The sequence below is a fragment of the Stigmatopora argus genome, chromosome 20, assembly GCF_051989625.1.
Source record: "Stigmatopora argus isolate UIUO_Sarg chromosome 20, RoL_Sarg_1.0, whole genome shotgun sequence".
NCBI lineage: Eukaryota > Metazoa > Chordata > Actinopteri > Syngnathiformes > Syngnathidae > Stigmatopora > Stigmatopora argus.
Genome location: NC_135406.1, coordinates 11,359,803 through 11,378,071, shown reverse-complemented (window position 1 = coordinate 11,378,071; position 18,269 = coordinate 11,359,803). Strand labels below are relative to the sequence as shown.

Genomic DNA, 18,269 nt, shown 5'->3' with positions numbered 1-18,269 from the left:
TCATTCATTGACTGGCTCCGGCCCTACCATCCACCCATGGATGATTTTCATTGTACGTTGTTTTGTGACATGGAGGATGATTTAGTCTATTAAGACCATTTTCAGAGGGTTCTTGGAGCACCCTGGCAGTTGAAAGGCTTTGGCTCTGTCTACTGGTCATGAGGCTCGCCGACTCGGTCCGATGGTCATCGCCAGCACCCCTTCACAGATGCGCACACCCCTCACCCGACAAACAAAAAGAGGGGGGTCGCCCAATTGGGATATATTAGTGACAAATTATGGGTCCTCTATTAAACACTGAAATTTAAATTAGGAAATTGCTAAGTGGAAGGTTAGTTTCTCAAAATTTTAATTGTGGTAAGAAGGAGCTACAAAAATGTCTCTTATTTTAAATAAACACAAGCTTGGAGCAGAATAGGAATTTAGCTATCCTCATAGATATTTTAGCAATATGAGAGTGATTTGCGATTTAGACTTAAGTATTAAGAATCATCCAAATTATTAATGATGTCAAACATGGAGAAAACAATGCAGAGATGGCATGGATCCAAATTATTAGGTAAATTGTACCTGACAAGTTTAGATAAAATAATTCATTTAGGATAGGCATGATTTCTCTGTGATGGAATAAACAATGCATGTTCAAGTGCACGGGACATGTATCTTGTTTTGCCCATCAACAGATGAAATATGCTTTAGCGTGAGTCGTAAGAATGAATGACTATGAGAATATGTCTAAAAAATTGCAGACCACTGAGTGTAAATGAATGGTTGTTTGTTTGTCTTTTTGTGTTTCTAATTGGCCGACCATCAAGATATAATCAATCAGATATCAAGGTGGAAAATGATTTAGAAATTTGAAATCAATTTTTGATGAAAATTATGGAAAATTGTTTAGTCAAATGAAATTTTAATGGTAAAAGCAGCAGTACTCCAAACGTGAAATTTGAAGTGGAGAAACAAATCTGCTATGCAAAATTTAGGAGCACTGAAAAAACAATGTTTGATACCAAATTCCAAAGTACTATTGATTTATTGTGATAATGGCATCCAAATTGTGTTAATAGAAACATTGACTGAATTGACAAGAGTTTCCATGTTTAGTTCCGGAAAAATATGGAAATCCAATTTGGTGGAATGTACCAGATGCCATTATTCACTACACGATTGGAACTGGAGGATGAGGCTAATCATATGTCTGCATAAAAGAAAGAACTTTAAAGAAACACATTAAATTTGGGTTGGCAGAGGGAGATTGTGCTTTTCAACAGGAAACATGGAGAGCAACCCAGGATATGAGTGTGGCTATTGCAGAGAACGGGAAAGCTGTTTTCCTGAGGAGAAGGCAGCCTGGTTTGCTTTTTGCATTTTTCCTATTTTTAGTATGATTAGTTAATTGGTGTAATTACAGGAAAGAGAAATTGGCAAAATAATGTACGGCACCAAAAGGTCGTGGGTTCAAGCCCTCCCATTGGCTCTACTCTCGATTCGTCAAACCATAAACAAAACCAAAAATTTTGCCCCATTTGAATTACTTACGGGCCGGCTGATGCCCGGTCCTAGTTCCTCCATCACCCCATATGAAGAGGTTCCATTACCCGATCTCTCACATGCAGCATATTGGTCTCAATTGCATTCTCTGGTATCTAGTATTTCTTCACAGATAAAGGAGGCGGCTGCAGCTGCACGTGATCACCCACAGTCTCAACCCACATTTTTCTCAAGTTCTATCCAGGAAGTGGTCGGAGCCCAGGTGGACAGGTGTACTTTCAAAGTGTCTGCTCGTACATCAAAGGCGGTTCAACTTGAACATAAGGGACAGAAGTGGTTTAATTATTCCCAAATTGGAGCCGTTGATCCATGTAACCCATAACCACACACTTCACCACAGGATCCTCCAAAGGCGGCCTTTGATTCTCCCGGGGACAGGTCACATACATCTAAACATGACACATAGTTCCTGGACATAGTTCCTGTTCTGGACTGGGCTTATCCCAGTCCAAGAGAGGGAAGTGGTGTACAGGATGTTTTGGCTTATTATTGTTTTAATTTTTCTCTTGTTATTTTTTGAAGGAGCGCTCCACGTGTATGTCATACTCCTGTTTGGCGATCTTCAATCAGACGGATGTGGCTCTAATGACACCGCAATCTCCAACAGATGAGACAACACTAGCTTCCTAACCCTGTGTGTGGTCCTCGGATACCGATCCATGGTGGCCAGTGGGGATGTGTAAACCTAGTCTACTCAGGCGAAAACTGGCAAGGTGACTCCGTCAATCGTGTCCCCTAAATTGGTTTAGAATGATTACAGGTATTACGGCAGGATCTAACAATTGGCTGTTAATGGCAGAGCAATCTGCCAGCAAAACCCAAGATGATTGCCTCGTGTATGGGTGCTCGACCCGTACTCCGTATTGTTTCGGCCCCAGTCGAAAATGAATGTATTGTGGACCTTCTAAAAAACAATAACCCGAAATTTAATTGTTCTAAGTACGATTCGATATTCCCACTTGCCCAAAAGGATAAAGAGAAACAAATTTTTGATAAAGCAGTAGCACAACAAAATTTTACCTGTCTCAAATTAAAGGGGATTGGAAAATCATTGGGAAGCATTCCGTCTGATTGTTGTGTATTAAATATGTCTTTTCCGGTACCACACCCCTTATCCTGAGCGGAACTTCTGGTTATGGTGTGGAAGCGATAAGTTGTATGATAGATTACCCACAAATGCTTCTGGTGTGTGCTCTTTGGTGTCTTTGTTGCTTCCGGTTTCTGTTTCCCCAGTGAATCTCACAGCTGGAGTACAATTACCTTCAAACCTGAAGGATATATTGCATCGCAATAAGAGAGCATCACCCACCTGGATGGGTCTCAGCAGGATTCGAAGGTCTTCTAATTTGGCATTGGAAGGCCTCCGAACCCTAACTAATAAGATGGCGGACCATTCAGGTGTGGGCGACTCAATCTGGGACCGATGGATGGATCAGTTCGGTACCTGGAAAGGTTTGATGGGAAATGTCTTCATATCTGTTGTTGTTTTCACGACTTTACTTAGTCTTTGTGGATGTTGCCTCATCCCCATGGCTCGTACTCTGGTTATTCGTTTGATCGATAGGGCAGTGGGACGTGATCCGAAAGGTCAGTATACTCAATTGCTACAAACTGATCCCTCTGCAACCACCGCCGAGCATGTGTTCATGGATACACTAATGTGATGCTTCTTTGTTTCTTTTCTTATACTAACGTAGTGCTTCTTAGTTTTTCTTACTAACTTGTGTGTTGTTTGTCGGTATGGTCTCTTTTGGGAGACCAAGAGAGGGAATGAAGAATAAGACATATTTTACTCCTTCATTTATGGTAGCTGTTTCATTTTGATATAGTACCACAGTAGGATTAAAACTATTGTTCTCAACTCAATCACAATGAACAAAAGGTCTTTTGTTTGAGTTTCTGCTTTAAGGTGTGGTCCAGGTGATAAGTGGTCCCAAGTGATGAGTGGTCCAGATGAAATCAGGGACAAAGGGATCCCCGCGGAGAGGGCGATGGTCCAGATGATACCAGACACAAAGGAATTCCTTTGGAGAGGGCGACCATGCCAGATGTGGATTCAAGGACAAGCAGATTCTAGGAGAGGACACCCCCGCAGAACGTCGTGGGACAGTCCACATGTCATTAAACTCAGCGAATGAATATTCATCTGTGTTATACTATAATTGGGCAAACGCGGGTTTGGACTTTAGTCTCTTTCATCCTCCACTGAAGCAGGGCGACGCTCAGCTGGTTTTATATTTGGGAAAGGGACCCGGAGCTCTGTAAGGATCAATATCTTGAATAAATCATCTGTGGAGTAACGCGCATACCCTGCTCTCTTCCTTCGATGCTGAACACGCACAAATTGTTGGACGGGATAGACTGAGTTAAGGAATTATGGTTAGGGGCTAAAACTATACGTCTAACATGAATAAATCCCAAATACTGTATTTTCACAACTATAAAATGCACCTTGTGATAGGGTGCAGTCTCATTTGAGGGTATACAGACGCTCCCCTACTTACGAACATTCAACTTACGAACAACGGTACATACGAACATGTCTGCAAATTGCGTTTAAGTCCAAAAATGTTCGCAAGTCCAATTTTGTATTTTGCGTCTTTTTCGGAGTAGTACTTCTTTCCGCCGCTAATACCGACGCCTGGCGCTGTGAGAGCTCAGCTCACCCAGCATCTACCTTCTTCGTTGCAATGCGGAAGTGCGTGAATGTATCTCCAGTGTGCAAAGAACCTTTTTCATTTGTATCATTAAATATCTCATGCATCCAATATTGAATATGGTTGGTAAAAAGCTAAAGGCTTCTATTGAGGGAGTTGCAAGGAAGAGGCAAGCCATTTCATTTGAAACGAGTGGCAATAATAACGAAGCTTGATGCGCGTCAGAAAGTGGTGAGCGTTGCACATTCAGTACCATTTATAAACAGAAAGATCGAGCAGCAGGACCCAAATATTGAACGTTGCACAAAGTTTGCAAATCAATTGAATGATGCCATACAGTGCTACTGCATCATTTATGATGAAAAAAAGAAGAAAACTGTGCAATCGTCATTAGGTCGCTTCTTTTGGCCAGTTTCTAATACATAAATCTATCTCTCTCTCTACAGTACTGTACATATTCTCTCCATTTTATTAAATGTTTTTTTTTTCAGTACAAACCAATGCGTGTTACTTATACAAGCCTTAAACATACAAATGCACTTATATAAACCTTCAATATACTTATATAGGCCTTAAACATAAATTATAATACAAAATATAGCACTAAATCAACTTACAAACAAATTCAACTTATGAACAATCGCTCGGAACCAATTGCGTTCGTAAGTTGAGGAGTGTCTGTATTTTCACTTTTTTGTCAATACCTTGGACGCCTCATCCGATAAGGCACTAGCATGACACTAGGCTTGCGTATGTTATGCTAGCCGCTAGCATATGTTTTGCTATCTGCTAGCGTACCTATGTTATGCTATCCGCTAGCGTGCCTATGTTATGCTATTTGCTAGAGTACTTATGTTATGCTAGCCTCTAGCGTACCTATGTTTTGCTAGCCGCTAGTGTACCTGTTAAGCTAGTTGCTAGTGTATGTTAAGCTAGTCGCTAGTGTATGTTATGCTAGCCACTAGCGTATGTTATGCTAGCCACTAGCGTACCTATGTTATGCTATCCGCTCGCATACATATGTAATGCTAGCCATTAGCGTATGTTATGCTATCCGCTAGAACACCTTTTTTATGCTATCTGCTAGAGTACCTATGTTATGCTAGCCTCTAGCGTACCTAAGTTTTGCTAGCCGCTAGCATACCTGTTAAGCTAGCCGCTAGCCTATGTTAAGCTAGTCGCTAGTGTATGTTATGCTAGCCACTAGTGTATGTTATGCTAGCCACTAGCGTACCTATGTTATGCTATCCGCTCGCATACATATGTAATGCTAGCCATTAGCGTATGTTATGCTATCCGCTAGAACACCTTTTTTATGCTATCTGCTAGAGTACCTATGTTATGCTAGCCTCTAGCGTACCTAAGTTTTGCTAGCCGCTAGCATACCTGTTAAGCTAGCCGCTAGCCTATGTTAAGATAGCCACTAGCTTATGTTAAGATAGCCACTAGCATATGTTATGCTAGCCACTACCGTATGTTATGCTAGCCACTAGCGTACCTATGTTTTGCTATCTGCAAGCGCGCCTGTTATGCTAGCCACTAGCGTATGTTATGCTAGCCACTAGCGTATGTTATGCTAGCCACTAGCGTATGTTATGCTAGCCGCTAGCGTACCTATGTTTTGCTATCTGCTAGCGTGCCTGTTATGCTAGCCACTAGCACATGTTATGCTATCCACTAGCATACATATGTTATGCTAGCCGTTAGCGTATGTTATGCTATCCACTAGAGTACCTTTGTTATGCTATCCGCTAGTGTACCTATGTTATGTTAGCCACTAGCCTCACTATGTTATGCTAGCCGCTAGTGTACCTGTTATGCTAGCCGCTAGAGTATGTTATGCTATCCGCTAGCATACCTATGTTATGCTAGCCGCTAGCGTTCCTATGTTATGCTATCTGCTAGCATACCTATGTTATGCTATCCGCTAGCATACCTATGTTATGCTAGCCACTAGCGCATGTTATGCTAGCTGCTAGCATATGTTTTGCTAGCCGTTAGCATACCTATGTTATCCTATCCGCTAGCGTACCTATGTTATGCTATCTGCTAAAGAATCATATAATCAATGTAATTTTAGTTTATGTAGAATAGTTTTTTACTGGACAGTATTTTCTTGGGTCCTTTTCTGAAGTTTCAGATGAGGATGCATAAATTCATGCAAAAACAGAATCATCATCTTCAACACCACAAGTTTATTTACCAGGTTTCGATTTATGAGAAAGGAGGATTGTGAAATGGGAATTGAGTCTGTGTGTGAAATGGGCTTGTGATATTTTCAAATGGAATTTAGTTTTATTCTATGCCTTTGAAATGTGTGGGTCCTTTCAGATTTTCTGTTTTAGCAATTGGGAAAAACAACTGCAATGTGTCACTGTCAATCATGAGTACTGAAAATGCAAATTTTAACTAAATAAATCGTACTGGAAAAATAAAAATTGCTCCAGCGTCTATAACCCAGGAGACTTTTTAAACAATTTCCAAAAAGGGCATTAATATGTGACTCAAAGTCATGTTTTGGCAGTGGCGGGCAATCAGGGTCTTCAAGGCCTTCTCTGCTGGCCTAAGAAATATCTGAATCATATTATATTTTGTCCATTTATACTTATTATTCCAAATGGTCTGTTAGCTTCCTTTCATTGCTTTCCCCCTGGTTTTACTGCTTCCAGATGTGTGTTTTCATATTGCAGCATTTAACCAATCACATTTCAGCCATTATTTGTTGCCAGATCAGATCTGCCTCAAAGTCTTCACAATCAGTACTTGCGGGCTCTGCTGCATTAAACTAGACTGTTGCTTTTAACCAATCAGATTTCGAGTTGGCAACCCCACAATGATTTTTCATAGGTGTTAGCATTTTGCTGGCTGGGACATGTCATTGCTTTCACAAACTATGATTGGCTAGTAGGCGGGCCAAAGCAGTACCCGAGGCAGCCGAGATCGCAAACTCCACCCACAATGGCCGACAGAAGCAAAAACAAATGGATTCGGTTTGCTCACAAAGCCATTTACCAGACGGACTTTTCCAGAAAAAAAATGGACATCATTAAGAAAGGGCGGTCAACTACGAAGCTAGCAAGCCTGTTACAGCCGGGAAAATGGTGTGTGGGGCACTTTCAGCGTGCTAACTCAGCTCCACAAGCAAATAGTATATTGTTGTTTTGATTTAAAGCTATTTTCAAAACGGACTATGCCGGAAATATGACAGGACAGGCTCCACTTTCATCATTAGCTTCGATGGCGATAGGAAAGAAGGATGGATATTGTGTAAAAAGGATTTTTGGTGAGTAAAATATGGCTGTATTCCTAAATAATATTTCAATTGTGGGCCAAGTTCTGATATCTGAAAAGCTCCAGTGTTTGTATTTAAGCTGTAGTGTTTGTATTTAATCACAAAATGCTGCTAGGAAGTGGATTTTAGCCCAGTTTAATTTTTGGCGTTTCACCATTGACGTCCATCGCTGTCTTTTCCCAGGAAAAATCACCCCCCTGGCCTGGTTGTAATGTCTCAAAAGCTCCAGTATTTGTATTCAATCAATAAATGATGCTAGGAAGTGGATTTTACCTAATTTTAGTGCATTTTTTGTCATTTCACGTATGGACGTATCGACGTTCATCGGTCTTTTTACCGGGGAAATGATACTCCGGGCCCGGTTCTGATGTCCAAAAAGCTCAAGTATTTGTATTTAATCAATAAATGCTGTTTTCGGCTGGATTTTACCCCATTTTCGGGCAATGTTTGCCCGTACGCCATTGACGTTCATCGCTGTCTTTTCCTGGGAAAATCACCCCCTGGCCTGGTTTTAATGTCTGAAAAGCTCCAGTATTTGTATTTAATCATGAAATGCTGCTAGGAAGTGGATTTTACCCCATTTTTGTGCATTAATTTATTGATTATTTTTTATGTGTCGCAGCTGTAGCTGCAGTAGAGGTTTTATAGCCATAAAATAGTTTTTGAGGGTTGGATTGATACGTTGAAGGCGCTACCAGAAAATACACCGCCCGCCACTGTGTTTTGGTATACATTTCTGCAATATTGAGTACTTACTTATGAGTACTAAGTGTCTTTCTCAAACTGATGAATTTATTGAATGCATATTGGCAGATTTACAAATAACACCTAGATAACTAATAACACACAAAAACGAAAATTAGCTTTAAAAAAATAGACAATTTGTGAAATAAAAGAAATACACAAAAATTTACAAAACACCTCGTTGGCTGAGTACCAAGAGGAATTAGCCTGGGTTTTATTATATATTTCTCTTTATATTACTTTAGCTTGCAACTTTCTCGCTGAGCTTGTCTCGTGCTGCCTTTCTCTTACCGAGAGCGCTTCTTCTGCTGCAATTATCTTCCCATTTAGCAAACGTACGCTCGCTCTAGCGCCACTGCACCCACTACAGGAGGTATGTTGAAACTGACATTAAAATACACAAAAAAATACAGTGAAACTAAAATAAGGCAGTTACATATCAATTGCCAGATAAGTTTAGTTACATGCCAATCAAATCCGTTTGGATAAATATAAAAGTGTAATAGAACTACAAAATGAACCCTAAGTCAGTTCTGGTGAAGTTGTTAACTGCGCAAGGAAAAGGAGTTCTCCCTTTGTGGATTCTCGTGTGCCTTTTTAAATGTTCCTTTCGAGAAAAGGCTTGACCACAAACTGAGCACGAAAATGTTTTTTTGCCAGTGTGGGGGCTTGTGTGACTAATTAAGCTTTTCTTCCATGTGAATGTCTGACCACAAATTAAGCACGAAAATGGTTTTTCACCAGTGTGGGTTCTTGTGTGGAGTTTGAACTTGTGCTTGAGAGAGAAAGATTTACCACAAATCGAGCACGAAAACGGTTTTTCACCAGTGTGGGTCCTTGCGTGGATAATTAAGTCCTGCTTTCGAAAGAAAGCATGACCACAAATTGAGCAGGAAAATGGTTTTCCACCAGTGTGGGTTCTTGTGTGGCTTTATAAGTTTGCTTTCTGTGTGAATGTTTTACCACAAACGGAGCACAAAAACGGTTTCTGCCCAATGTGGGTTGCCATATGTCTTTTCAAAGTAAACATTTTACCAAAGGTTTTCCCACACTGAGAACATTTGCAGAGTTTGCCGCCACTGGGATTTTTCTTAAGACCTTCATCGTCATCATTATAATAAAGCAAGTCGTCACTATCTGATGGAGGAGCAATAAAAGCTTCTTCTTGCCATCCTTTTGTTGAGTCGCTGCCGTGCAGAGGCTCCGCCCCTCTGCCGGCCACGCCTAGATCAACTTCACTGTTGAAACGCTCAGCAGTTGACCAAGTGACATCTTGCTGCTCCTCTGTTTTGATTGAAAGTTGCTCTTCTCTCTTTTGCTCTTTAATTTGGGGCCATGTTAAAGTGTTTGCAGGCTCCGCCCCTCCGCTGGCCACGCCAAGATCATCTTCTCTCTTCAAGGACGCACCAGTTGACCAGGTGACATCTTCTTCCTCCTTTTTTATTTTAAGTTGCTCTTCTCTGTCTGTCTTGGGGGAACTCTGGCTCCTCCTCTTCGATTTGAGGGGGCTCAACATCCTCTTTGGCACCAGAAAACTCTGACACCTTCCCATCAGGACCAAGATATTTTCTGAAACCTGCAAAGACCCCAAGATAAATTATATATTTTATAAACTGTCTATTATTCTATCTAGAGGTTCTTTATGTTAGACTGGTAATTAAGTCTTATACTTATATTTGCAGTGGTTAGGCTGGACTAATATGCTGGTCGCTACAGTAACGAAGCTAAACAGAAGAGGATGCCATACATTCGTGATGTTGTCAACATAGCACTACTGTAGTATTCTCATCAATAGCCAAAGGGGTTTAAACGTTTTTTTAAAGTGTATTTCACTAAAAAAAAGGACTATTGGTCAGTAAAGTAACCTCACAGGCCCTTGAAGTTTTTCCAAATCTTTTTTGAGCCTCTTTTTTGCAGATATTCGCTTGTATTTTTGAGATTTTAATTTATTTGGAATCCTTTTAGAAAAGGGTGAAGCATCAAATATAAATTTTAATCATTTTTAATTAAAAAGGAAAAATGACAGCTATTCTTTTTTTGTTGACATTAAAAAAATGGAAAAGGAGCCAACATTCAGTTTTATCGATTTATTTTTCTAAATCAATAATTTTGAAATATATATATATATATGTCCTTTTTATGACTTCATATTTTTTTATGCATTACAGTATGAAAATGGGAAATAGTTGTTATGATTTGTACTTTTCCCATGATTTATTCTGCATGATTTTGTTTGTACTGTTTTATTGTCTTAAAATCAAGCTTGTACCTTCTGTCGACCTGAGAATTTTTAAATCAATCAATTGCAGCGCACAAAAAAAGCCCTTTTATAACACATTGAGAGAATATATAAATATAAAAAGTGAACCCACCTTCTAGTCTGTGAAGAACAACTTTTGCATGCATTATTTTGCAAACGATCGAGTGTTCCTCGTGGAACACTCCCACACGGGAATTCTGATGGAGGCACCTTTGATAGATGCTAGCAGGCTAAACTAAAGTAGGCCGCAAAGCTTCAACGAGGCTTTAGACGCCTTGAAGATGATGTTGACTGAAACTTAAGACGGAAGAGTAGTTAAGCAAGACACATCGGCCACGCGTGGGTTTACTTAAGTGGTGGAAATTGAGGAAAAACTCGGCGCGCTACGGTCACGACAAGATTGTGACTGGGGACGGAACCTTGATTTTCGGGGTTGCGCATGCGCGGAACATTGCGTCACTTCTGCAACTCGAGCGTCACTTCTTTCGGTGGCATTAGGTTTATTAAAAACAAGAGAGTCGAACATAGGAAATAATTATTCTTCAAATGGTCTGACATATGGTTTGAATAAAAATATTATTGTAGGTTTGAATTTACGACATAAGTCACCATGAAGAAGGTTGCGGCTCAAAAGGAGGCGACGCAATATGCGCAAGCGCAGAACAAATCGACAAATTATCAAGGAACCATTGCTGTTTTGCCAAATGGAATCACGAGAGACGAAGTTCTTCAACGAAAATGTACCAACTCCTACGAATCATTCCCTTATTTGCTTAAATGAATTGAATTTGTGAGAAGAAATAAATGGCTTAAAGTGCCTCCATCATATATCAGGGTCCAAAGGAGGCGGGGCTACGGTCCAGATGGAGATCAAAGCGCGTGGCGTCACCAGGAGCTCTTTGCTCTTTGATGTCACCTATCAAAGCGCGTGGCTCTTTGCTCTTTGATGTCAACTGCGCAAATATGCAGCATCCAGAGGATGGCATAACAGTCAGATGCTGCAGTTGGACGTCCTCGACTCATCTGGAGACACGAGACTCATTTGGACAAACTTTTGGAAACAATGAAAATCCTTCAAGGTAAGTTGGTTTCAACTTTGAGATAGTTTAGCCATTGACTGAGTGAAAGAGTCCTGTTCACATGTTGGCATTTATTTACTTGTGATGTAAAAAAGTGACTGAAAAATATAAAATTTAGTGTGTTCAGATTGTAAAAGGAGGCCAGAAGCTTTTACTATACTTTAATTTGTGGCTTTTTCTGAGCTTTGTCTTTGTTTGGTCGGTCGTAGTCGTTATGCTAGGTGCCAAGTCATGGAGATGTTTTTATTTCATTTGCAACATTTTGTGATGGATAATATTGGTGTTTGCAGCCAGCTCATTTTAGACATCTTTAAAAAACAGCAATTTTGACCTAATTGCACTTTTGCTTCCTATTTAACCAATTGATATTCATCATTTAGTTTTGTTAAGTCGAAAACAACATTTGGGATATCGTAATGTGCCAAACCCTCAGCCATTAATTGCCTAAATTCCAATTTATTAACTTAAACAGTGAACGCATTCAGCTCAATATTAAATTCATCATCGTGTACGGGTAAATTGGTCATGCAGGGGGGCTTTTTATCATGCTGTCTTTGCTGTCGTGCTAATTATGTTTTACGTTTTTATACCTTTGTTGTCCCGGCTGGGTTGGCTGTTTGCCCCGCCTCCACCCTCACTTTCACTATCGATGGGCCGTTTGCTTTTGTATTCCCTTCAAAATATTCCGACAATGATGCACACAAATGTCCTCACAATAGGATAACGCACTTCCACTTGCCAACGAGAAGTAGTCTTAAATTAGCGATCGCTCCGTTAACGGGAGCTAACAGGCTAAGGGGGGGGGAAACACTGAAAAAAACGCTCAGTGCTCCCAGAGACGTTACAAAGAGGTATAGTTGCGACCAGAGATATTACACGAGGAGTTGCGGGGGAGAGAGCCAGTGCCCCTGACCGTTCTTATGAGCAGCCAACGAGAAGTAATATACTATACTGCGCGTATTAGCGATCGCTCCGGCATTAGCCGGAATCCGGCATCTCATTAATCCCCCAAATAATAATAGACCTGCTACTGAATAAAAGATAATGTTTTTTTAATGCCTCCCCTTTGGCGAAAGCATTTTAACTAAATTAAAATCTAAAACATAAAAGAGAATGTTTACAATGAAAAGGCTCCAAAAAAGATTTGACTAATTTTAAGTGAAGAAGTGCCATACTTTGAAAAATGCAGCTCTAAACAGTTTTCAACTCATGTTGCTGTTGACTAGAAAACTACAGTAGTAAGTACTGCATTGTGACGAAATGAATGTATGGCGCCCTTTTCCGTTTGGTTTCATTTCTGTGAACAAGAAATTCAGTCATTTATAATTGGAAAATGGTTAATCATTTATCTTTGTGTCTTTGCAGGTTTCAGAAATGATCTTGGTGCTGATGGGCATGAGTCTGTTGACCTTGAAGGGGAAGTTGAGCTCCCCCAAATCAAAGAGGAGGAGCCAGAGTTCCCTCAACAACAAATGGGAGACGAGCAACGTCCAATCAAAAGGGAGGAAGATCATTTCTCCTGGTCACTTGGTGAGTTCGTGAAGAGGGAAGATGTTCTGGGCGTGGCCAGTGGAGGGGCGGAACCTGCAAACACAGGAACATGGCCCCTAATTAAAGAGGAGGAGCCAGAGTTCCCTCAACAGTGCAAAAGAGAAGAGCAACCTCCAATCAAAAACGAGGAATGTGTCAAATGGTCAACTGGTGAGCCTTTCAAGAGTGAAGATGATCTGGGCGTGGCCAACATAGGGGCGGAGCTTCTGAGCGGCAGCTCAACAGAAGGATGGCGAGCAGAAAATTTAATTGCTCCTTTATCAGATGGCAACGACTTGCTTTTTGACGATGATGATGTTGAAGATGTTAAGAAAAATCCCAGTGGTGACAAACTTTGCAAATGCTTTCAGTGTGGGAAAACTTTTGGGAAAAAGTCTTCTTTGAAAACACATATGAGGAGCCACACTGGGGAGAAACCCTTATCATGTACAGTTTGTGGTAAAACATTTACACAGAAGGGACACTTAACTAGTCATGCAAGAACACACACAGGCGAAAAACCATTTTCGTGTTCAGTTTGTGGTAAAACATTTACACACAAGGGAAATGTAAAAATACACACAAGAACCCACACTGGTGAAAAACCATTTACGTGTTCAGTTTGCGGTAAAGCCTTTTCTCATAAGCAAGTTTTACAAATACACTCAAGAACCCACACGGGTGAAAAGCCATTTTCGTGTTCATTTTGTGGTCAAAGATTCACACGGAAGGCAGACTTAATTCGTCATGCAAGAACACACACAGGTGAAAAAACATTTTCGTGTTCATTTTGTGGTCAAAGATTCACACGGAAGGCAGACTTAATTCGTCATGCAAGAACCCACACTGGTGAAAAGCCATTTTCGTGTTCAGTTTGCGGTAAAGCCTTTTCTCACAATGAATCCTTAAAAATCCACATAAGAACCCACACTGGTGAAAAACCATTTTCGTGTTCAGTTTGTGGTAAAACATTTAAACGGAAGGGAAGTGTAACAATACACACAAGAACCCACACGGGTGAAAAACCATTTTCGTGTTCAGTTTGCGGTAAAGCCTTTTCTCAAAAGCCAGCTTTACAAACACACACAAGAACCCACACTGGCAAAGAAACATTTTCATGTTCAGTTTGTGGTAAAACATTTTCCCGTAAGAGAAGCTTAAACGAACACTTAATAACCCACACTGGGGAACAATGTTTTCCTGCTCAGTCTGTGGCCACAGATTCGCTACAACAGCCCAATTAAAAAGCTACACAATTGAAAAACCTGAAAAGAAGACTTAACAACCCGCAGAGGAGAAAAGCCCTTTTTTTTGCTCGACTTGTGGCAGGAATATCTTAAAAACACAATTACCCACACGTCGGAAACCTTTTTCCTGCTCAGCTTCTTGCCAGAGATTTTGTCGTAAGGATAGACTTAAAAGACGCAAATGTGTTGTAATAAGCAGTGGCCAATCACGGCTTTGCTTGCTTTTTCAAATTCTGTATGAAAGATCATTGTAATCGAAGTATAATTGTATTTTGCATTCTGAAAATCTTGTTTACACTTTTTAATCTGTAATTTAACGTGTCATCTTTTTGGTAGTTTCAATAAAGCTCTCTTTTTGGTGAAAAATACTTTTTGGGTCTTTTTGTTGACAAAATCAGCCTTCCAAATTCAAAGGTAACAAAAAAGTGAAGCGTTATTTGCTCAGATTTAATGAATACATTAATTTGAACAATTTGACAAATTATTATATAAGAGATTGTTTTCTTTCTACAGGTGTGCAAATACGGTAACTTCATGTCTGAAATTAACGGTAAATTGTTTTTATCTTTTTGATGTTGAAGGGGATAATTGGTAGAAATGCAACTAGATTTTTATTTTATGTGTAACTATTGGAAAAACATTGAGTAAGAAAGTTTTATAGGAGATGATAGACAAACTATAAAGGGAATGTAATGTTAAATGTTTGCAAAAGACTACTAGATTGGGGTATTTTTCACATTATTGAATTAATTTGGAGTTCTTGATTAGCATGCATTTTATATGGCTTAATTGCTGTAAAGGGTACAGGCTTAATATATTAATCCTTGCCAACAGGGGAAGATGGTGGTTCAATTCTATTTAAAAATATACATTTATTTATTTGTTTCTGAATGTGAATGTAACTATTGCAGGGAACGAGAGCCCTTTTTGTGTGCCAGGCCGGAGAGGTGTTTTTTTTTTACTCCTGTGAAGAATCCAGCTTGGTTTTCCATTTGTATTTTTTTCCTTTTTTTTTTTAGGTTACACAGTCTTTCTATTGTTTTGGAATCAAGTCGACCTTATGTTGGCTTCTGAGAAGTAAGTAAAGCTTGTATATGGAGGAAGCCAGTCTAGCTATTTATTACAGTACAGTAATACCTCGACATACGAGTGCCCCGACATACGAGCAATTTGAGATACGAGTAAATTTTCAAGCAAATATATATCTTGAGATATGAGACAAATGTTGATATACGAGCATACAGCGGACCCGAGAGGCTGCTCATAAGAACTTCATGCGTACTGTCTTTCCCGTCGCAAGGCCCTCGTGTAATGTCTCCACGAGCACTGGGTGAAGCGTTGCATTTTTTCAGTGTTTTTTTTCCTGTTAGCCAATGCGAATGGCGGAGGAGCTTGTTCGATAATACGAGAGGAGTATAGTACTTCTCGTTGGCAAATGGTCCTGTGTTATCCTATTGTGAGGACATTTGTGTGCATCATTTTGGGAATATTTTGAAGGGAAGACAAAATCAAACAACTGTCAATATTGACTGGCAAATAGAGCCAACACGGGAGAAGAAAGGTATCAAATGTCAAAAAAATTAGAATTAAGTTTAGTGTTAGGTTCGATTAAACTTATTTTTGAGTGTGTCTGCATCGTAATCCAAGTTTATTTAAATTAGTTTGTTATGTTACGAGCGTGTTGCCGTGCAAAAAGTATCTCTGTCTAATTTTACTACTATTAAACACATTTTAGTACTATTAAACCACTAGTTATTTGTTACTTTGTTAATAGATGGTGAATTAGAACAAATAAAAATGTTTCTCCAATCCAATATCCTGTTTTTGGTGTTTTTTTAGAGGCTTGGAATAAATTAATTTGTTTTTAGTTCATTTCAATGGGAAACGTTCGTTCGAGTTACGAGAATATCGACATGCGAGCTCAGTCCCGGAACAAATTATGCTCGTTTGGAGTATCCTACTTGACGATGGAGCCCATCCCCCACACAGTTCCTGTTGTTTTGTTTGGTCGGATATGCACTTTGCTACTAACATCTAGTGTTGTGCAGAACATTAATGCAGTCATTAAAAAATTGCATGGATCTGCTAATTGGGGTTAGTCATAATTTTAAATCGTGTGATAATTTTTTGTTCTTAGTTTGTCGAGATAATGATTTTAAACAAAAAAAGTCTGAACAAAGGCACAAATCAAAATACAACTACAACAAAATAGCACTTCTCTACAAATCACATTTTTATAATGTCTAACAAAATTATGCTTCGAAAATTGAAAACCAAATACTAGACGGTATTTTTTTTAAATACAAAGTTCAAAAGGGAAACGGACACCTGAAAACCGCCTCGTCAGAATAATATAAATTAAAACGCTCAGGAATTAACATCAACATGCACATATTACTTTTACTTCATTGAACAAAGTCAGATGCTTGAGGACGTAAACACTGCAAAAATGCAAGCAGTGAAATTGCGTGAAAAAACCTTTAACCCAGATTAATATCAAATACTACATATTTAGTTGAGACAGAAACAGGAAGCTTTGCTAGCACAGAGCATCAAAGATTTGATTGAAAATCTTATTGTTCCTCTCCACATAAATCTTTAGTAAAAGGCGAAAGATTTGTGCGATTTGAAGAGAAGCAAGAGTGTATTGATGAAGAATTGACAGAACAAACTACGTCTATCTCCGCAATAGTAGTTTAATACAGGCTAAAGCACTAAAAACTAGTGCGTGGTTCCAATCCATTGAGCAGCCAATCACATTGCAGAAGCTGTATTATGCAGCCAATCACGTTTCAGCACCTGTATTAGGCAGCCGGGGGATTGGAGAGCGTTGTGATATAATATGATCCAGGGCATACGTGCATCCTTTGGGTGTAAATGGGTTGGACTTAATGTTGTAATGAAATTAGTAATTAAACCAAATGATCCAAAATGGAGGTGTGATCGTGAGCCCGAGCCCGTCTCTCTCACTGACTTTTTATTTTTTTAAATAGATGTTTATAACAATGTATAATGAAATGATGTGTTCACTAAACTAACAATACTTGTGATAAAATAAATAATTTGGATTAAACAGGAGTTGCAGAGCCAGGGCATGCTTTGCGCACGTCACGTGAAGGCTGCCTGCCCTCTTAATAATCTTCCGGTCCGCAAGTCCGCATCTATTTTGACCTGGTATCCCCAATATGGGGGAGCAAGAAGTTAAGGATAAACTACAGACAGGAGAAGTGAAATGACAAATGTACCGGTAAAAGTAAGGTGTGGAAGAGCTTCAAATTGATTGTTGAATATGCTACAGAAACTTACGTTGGTTTCGCTGAATGTAGTCAATGTGGCGTTTTGCTTTCATATTACAGCAAAACCTCGACACTGAGCAGTCATTTAAACAAGCTGTACTGGCAAAAATGATGATTGTCAAACCTATATATTATTATATAAGATGTGAATGTTTATACAGTCTTGTTGAACTTAGATTTTGTTAGAAAAGAAAGGCTTTAATTTGTTAATTTAAATCAACCCTCATCCTCATGAATAATATATGAAATTTCAGATTCGCTTCTGTCGTTTCAATCATTAAACTTAGGAATTTCAAGAGTAAGTATATGTATTTTGACAAATAGAGAGGGTTGCATCTCTCATGGAGATACTGCAATACCAGGATGATGCGTGGAGTGGAAGGATCAAGCTCCTATTCCATCACCTAGTCCCAAATATCAATTCAATATATGGTCCCCATTTAGGAGACATAACAGCTATTAAACAGATAAGAAAAGATACTACACTTGATCTTAGTCAAAAGGCCGATAAGCGATATTCCTTAAACAGGCGCAAAGGACGACTTCATTCCAGATAATTCAACCTAAAATAGTGGAAACACACGTTGGATGTCAATAGTAACATACATTTACG

General features: G+C 39.4%; 1 protein-coding gene, 1 long non-coding RNA gene and 2 other non-coding genes across 4 annotated transcripts; 1 reads left to right on the top strand and 3 right to left on the bottom strand.

The window, feature by feature from the left end:
• Nucleotides 1-7,435: 7,435 nt before the first annotated feature.
• On the top strand, nt 7,436-14,718 carry LOC144065593 (uncharacterized). The gene is made up of 2 exons (XM_077588573.1): nt 7,436-7,491; nt 12,949-14,718. Exons 1-2 carry the CDS (start codon nt 7,446-7,448, stop codon nt 14,355-14,357), a joined length of 1,455 nt encoding a protein of 484 aa, XP_077444699.1. The 5' UTR covers nt 7,436-7,445; the 3' UTR covers nt 14,358-14,718.
• Nucleotides 8,271-10,954, bottom strand: LOC144065658 (uncharacterized). The gene is made up of 2 exons (XR_013297237.1): nt 10,617-10,954; nt 8,271-9,820 (listed from the first exon to the last, which is right to left on the bottom strand). It is a non-coding gene; the product is annotated as an uncharacterized LOC144065658 (long non-coding RNA).
• Nucleotides 14,719-16,892: 2,174 nt separating the features above from the next.
• Nucleotides 16,893-17,004, bottom strand: LOC144066436 (U5 spliceosomal RNA). The gene has a single exon (XR_013297601.1). It is a non-coding gene; the product is annotated as a U5 spliceosomal RNA (small nuclear RNA).
• A 977-nt stretch (nt 17,005-17,981) lies between these two features.
• Nucleotides 17,982-18,172, bottom strand: LOC144066397 (U2 spliceosomal RNA). Its single transcript, XR_013297569.1, has one exon. It is a non-coding gene; the product is annotated as a U2 spliceosomal RNA (small nuclear RNA).
• Nucleotides 18,173-18,269: the final 97 nt, after the last annotated feature.